This window comes from Vulpes vulpes, chromosome 9 (assembly GCF_048418805.1).
Source record: "Vulpes vulpes isolate BD-2025 chromosome 9, VulVul3, whole genome shotgun sequence".
Lineage (NCBI taxonomy): Eukaryota > Metazoa > Chordata > Mammalia > Carnivora > Canidae > Vulpes > Vulpes vulpes.
The window spans coordinates 100579674-100584944 of NC_132788.1; the positions used below are offsets into that span (position 1 = coordinate 100579674).

At 40.2% G+C, this 5271-nt stretch overlaps 1 protein-coding gene across 1 annotated transcript; it reads right to left on the bottom strand.

Annotated features, from left to right (window-relative positions):
* Positions 1–415: 415 nt before the first annotated feature.
* LOC112913216 (olfactory receptor 7C1-like) lies at positions 416–1366 on the bottom strand. The gene has a single exon (XM_025989817.2). The coding sequence runs from the start codon at positions 1364–1366 to the stop codon at positions 416–418; it is 951 nt and encodes a 316-aa protein (XP_025845602.2).
* Between the last annotated feature and the right edge of the window lie 3905 nt (positions 1367–5271).

Genomic DNA, 5271 nt, shown 5'->3' on the forward strand with positions numbered 1-5271 from the left:
GAAGGAAAGTAAATCAGATTGGGAAAAAAGGGAGGGGGTCAGATCTTTCAGTTGATTTTATTCATGTGACCTGAGAAAACATCTCTGGAATGAATTTTCAGGACATTTCCAAAATAGGCACACATCCCATCACTCTGAGGATAGATATTAACTACATGATGTTTGACTTATTTTTTAAAAGAAATCCAAATTATCTGAAGATTACTGAGAAAATACTTAGTATATTCACACTAAATGAAGATGACTGGTTATAAAGTGAAAAGGGGAACCTAAGATATAACCTGAACAAAAATAGAGAAGACAGGAAGACCCAAGGAGAGAACTGCTTTAAAATGTGTACACCTGGGGAAAAAAATAAAAATATTGAATGTAGGAAGCCAGGATCTCTGGGCCTTCATATTGTATGCCTGGTGACTCAGGAGAGTCCTGTAATGGTCCTGATGCTGAGAGGCACCAACCTACCCAGGGCCCCCTTCATGTCCCCATTCCTCAAGCTGTAGATGAAGGGGTTCAGCATAGGGGTGACAATGGCGTACATCACTGAGGCCACCAGACTTGTCCTGGAGGATGTAGTTGCTGCAGAACTGAGGTAGTCCCCTAGGCTTGTGCCATAGAACAAGCAGACCACTGAGAGGTGAGACCCACATGTGGAAAAGGCTTTGTACTTATCTGCAGTTGAGGAAATTCTCAAGATGGAGGAGAAAATCTGAGAATAAGAAAAAAGGATCCCAGAGAGAGGAAAAACACCTAGGACAATAGTCACAAAATACACCACTATGTTATTGATAAGGGTGTCAGAACAGGCGAGCTTCAAGACTTCAGGAAGATCACAAAAAAAGTGTGATATTTCCATGTTTGTGCAGAAGGGTAGCCTCAAAAGGGTCAAGGTCTCGAGAAGGGAGCCCATTACACTGATGCACCAGGACCCCAGGGCCAGCAACCCACAGAGCTGTGGGTTCATGATGAGTGAGTAGTGCAGGGGGTGACAGATGGCCACAAAGCGGTCATAGGCCATCACGGTCAGGAGTAAATTGTCCAGGCATCCAAACACAAAGAAAAAAAATATCTGGCTGAGACATCCTTCATATGTTATGGTTTTGCTCTGAGTCTGGATGTTCACCAGCATCTTGGGGACAGTGGTGGAGGTGAAACAGATGTCAGCAAAGGACAAGTTGGCAAGGAAGAAATACATGGGTGTGTGGAGACGGGAGTCTGAGCAGATGGCCAGAATGATGAGCAAATTCCCAGTGAACGAGACCAAGTATATGGACAGGAACAACCCAAAGAGCATGAACTGAATCTCTGACTTCTCTGAAAATCCCAGGAGGAGAAATTCTGAAGCATGTGTTTGATTTCCTGATTTCATGTGGATGAAATAACTAACAGGAAAGAGAAAAATCAACATTTAATGACCTTCACCTTGACAGCACAAAAATGTGATTGTCTTTAGTTTCAGGCAAATGGATAATAAAGTACTACCCTGTTATAATTGCCTTGTTTTGGGGGAATTTGAAATGCTTCCATCATTCCTTCTGGAGCCACTGCTTTCTGGAAAATGTAATCGCAGTTCCACAGCAGTCATTCCCCCCTATAGCCTAGGTACTCAGAGTGTGGTCTGTATACCGGCAGGAGCAGCATTGCCCAGGGCTTCTTTGAATGCAGAGTCCTAGGCTGCATTCGGACTTGCTGAATCAGAATCCACATTGTGAGAAGGTCATGGTTTTTCCCCCTGCTCATTCATGACTCAATAGTGTTGTTCTAGAAAATCTGTAGCTTCTAGTCCTTTAAATTTTATCTCCTCACCTTTATTTTCTTCTACACCTTCCTTCAAACCTCCTTACTTGATATGTAGGCAAAAAGAGAGCCCAATAATTACAGGTTTTTTTTCTGCCATCTCTGTGGAGTAAAATATTGTCATACATTGGCCTTGACTATTCCAAACACTGGGTATGAATCCTGTATTTAGTTTTCTAATGGAAATATCTACAACTTTCACAATGATTTGTCTAGTTTCTATGATTCAGATTATATTATATTGCATGTTTGTTTGTAACACTGTTCTTTGTTATGGGAAAATCTGCCATTATGCCTTCTTTCTTTTATTTTTGAGTAGAATTTCTTTAAATACTATTTTTAAAAAGATTTTATTTATTCATGAGAGACACACACACACACACACACAGAGAGAGAGAGAGAGAGAGAGAGAGAGGCAGAGACACAGGCAGAGGGAGAAGCAGGCTCCATGCAGGAAGCATGAACGTGGGACTTGATCTCGGGTCTCTAGGATCAAACCCTGGGCTGAAGGCGGCGCTAAACTGCTGAGCCACCTGGGCTGCCTTAAATACTATTTTTAAAAATGAAGAAGCACCACGCATTAGGCCATTGTTATACTTGGGCATGTTTTGTTTTTAAAGGTAGGACTGAAAGTTTTGATATACATATACATATATACATCATATACATGTTTTAAAAAGTTAGACCATCACAAGATAGTCAGTGTCAAGGAAAATGATAGCGTAGGGAACTCCAAAGGCCTAATACTTCACAAAAGCATTGAAATTACTGGGGACAACTAACAGTATCTAGGAATGTAAAAAATAGTTTCTGATTTTGAAAAAGGAAGTGAACCTTTGCTTCCTTGTTAAATTCCCTTACTACATTTCCTTACTACATGTCTGTACCTTTTTCAGCTTAAGCCTCCACTCTGAAATATGCCCAAGGAAACAATCCCAAAGTCCCTAATTGGGATTTCCCTACACTCAAAGGGAATGAGATACACATGGGTTCAAGGCCCATCAGAATTCTAGTACTTTCATTCAGAGATATGGTGATACCCCTGAATGCACTCAGCCTCACCTAAGATATTTCCAAGACCATCCCCCTGGCTCTCATATAGATAGTGAGGGAGGACCAAAAAAAATGAAAATAATTCCAAGAAAAAAAAAAGAAAATAATTCCAAGGATGAAAGACAGGAAAATGATACCCATCCTGGATCTGATAACAATTTTTTCAGGTTACATCCAACAGGGCACAGAAATCTTTCTTGTCAAAATCATATAAGATCAGTACATAGAAATTACAACAGGTCCAGGAAATATTAATTTGAATATCAAAGTAGTATCAGATGGTGACTTGTTATTTGGAGCCACCAAAATTAATATTAGTACAGCTAACCAAGACTGTGCAATTAGTCTTCACTACTCAAGAATCTGAATAGTCTTGTAGCTGAGGTGGATTAGGTACCTTTAAATTTGATCAAGTTTTACTGCTGATTTTTTCAATACACTTTATTTTTTGTATATTTTTTATTGGAGTTCGATTTGTCAACATATAGTATAATATCCAGTGCTCATCCCATCAAGTGCCCCCCTCAGTGCCCATCACCCAGTCACTTTAATACCTGAGCCATGATAATAGTGCTCCTGCTTCACCTCTTCCCTCCTGTGGCTCTTACTCTATGTGTGATGCCTCTAGCTTGCATTAAGAAACATTTCAAGAACTTTAAATTGCATCTTGGATTCTGTGAAGAAAATTGGCTGCACAAATTGCTGCTTCCATCACACAATGAGAATTGGGGAGATCACTGTCTTTATTGCCTTAGTGTCAGAAAGGGTCATGTTTCTCTCAAGTGATTATTTGTTGTCACATTATGGATACTGTGACCCTTCCAATTGATCACTGGGCCAGAGATTGCTGACATAACAAATCCATTATCTTCTTCCATGTTATTGGAACCTGATTAAATTTGGAGGTGATCATATGCCAGCTAAGATACTATATTTCCCAACTTCTTTTTCAATCACAGACAGTGGGTAGAGAGTATGAGAATTGCTGAGTGGGAATACTAGAATGCCCTTTAGAAGACTTTCCCTTTTATATCTCCTTCTTGCCTAGAATTCATACATGACACTGGGACTACCATAGATGACATATCTTGGAAAACCACATAGTGTGGGTGTGGAAGCAGAGATGGAATAGACCCTTGTCCATCATATTAGCATAGAGACATCATGCCCCTTCTTTGATGAGGGAGACAAATTAACCCCTAAAGGAATTATCCCTAAAGGAATAAGGACACTATTCCTTCTTAATTTTTCTATGTATTTATGTAGCCATATTTCATCCTAACAGCACAAACACAGTCCTCTACCTTCACTGGAATTCTCAGTCATATCAAGGGCCCAATTTTGACAACAATGTAACATTTCATGGTAGATATTTGGTTTGCTCATGTAATTATTCACCTAGTTTTATGTCTCCTTTCTCTTAGCCACACTATTTCTCTTATCATATATGTTTAAGGTGTTTTGGTTTGTTCTAAGTTTTGTGCAGGTTCCTTAAAATTCTTTTGGAAAATGTCATGTGAATGAGTGAATGAGTAGATAAATGGTGTTTTTCAGATGCCACCATGGCATGGACTCTCAATCCATCACATTTGCCCTCCAATAAGCGTTCTCTGAGACCTCTTTATATTTACTCTTGTGCTGATGGGAACAATATCCACAGAATAAAATAAACACTTCCAAGTCCATCAGGCACTAGATAGAAAGGGGCGATTGCAACTCACATCTGCCTAACTGCAAGTCAAGGCTATTCTCACTCTGCAGGGCTGTCTTAGGCAGTCAATGCTTCACAAATAAGAGGAAAGGCTAATGTTGGAATAAAGCAGAACCCGAGAGGAGAGCAGACATAAGGGAAGGTTGGTTCCTGCAGGAGGAGAGGGGCCCTGCAAGATGCTCTGAGAAGAGAAACAAGAAGGGCTGAGAAGGAATGGGGGGCAAGAATCCTCTGCAAACTGGTATTCTCACTTTGGAAAACAGTGTGAAAGTTCTTCAAGAAGTTAAAAATAGAGATACTCTATGATCCAGCAATTATACTACTGGGTGTTTACCCCAAAGATACTGATGTAGTGAAATGCCAGGACACCTGTACCCCAATGTTCATAGCAGCAATGTTCACAGTGGCCGAGCTGTGGAAGAGCCATGATCTGCATTGAAAGATGAATGGGTAAAGAAGATGTGGTCTACATACACATTGGAATATTACTGAGCCATCAGAAAAGACTAATACCCACCATTTGCTTCAACGTGGGTGGAACTGGAGGGTATTATGCTGAGTGAAGTAAGTCAATCTGAGAAGGACAATCATCATATGGTTTCACTCATATGAAGAATATAAGAAATAGTGAAAAGGATTATAAGGGAAAAGAGGGGGACTGAGTGGGAAAAATTAGAGAGGGAGATAAACCATGATAGACTCCTAACTCTGGG

What these genes read in the sequence shown, in the direction of transcription:
- LOC112913216 (XM_025989817.2), bottom strand. Translation starts at nt 1,366, where the DNA reads ATGAAATCAGGAAATCAAACACATGCTTCAGAATTTCTCCTCCTGGGA.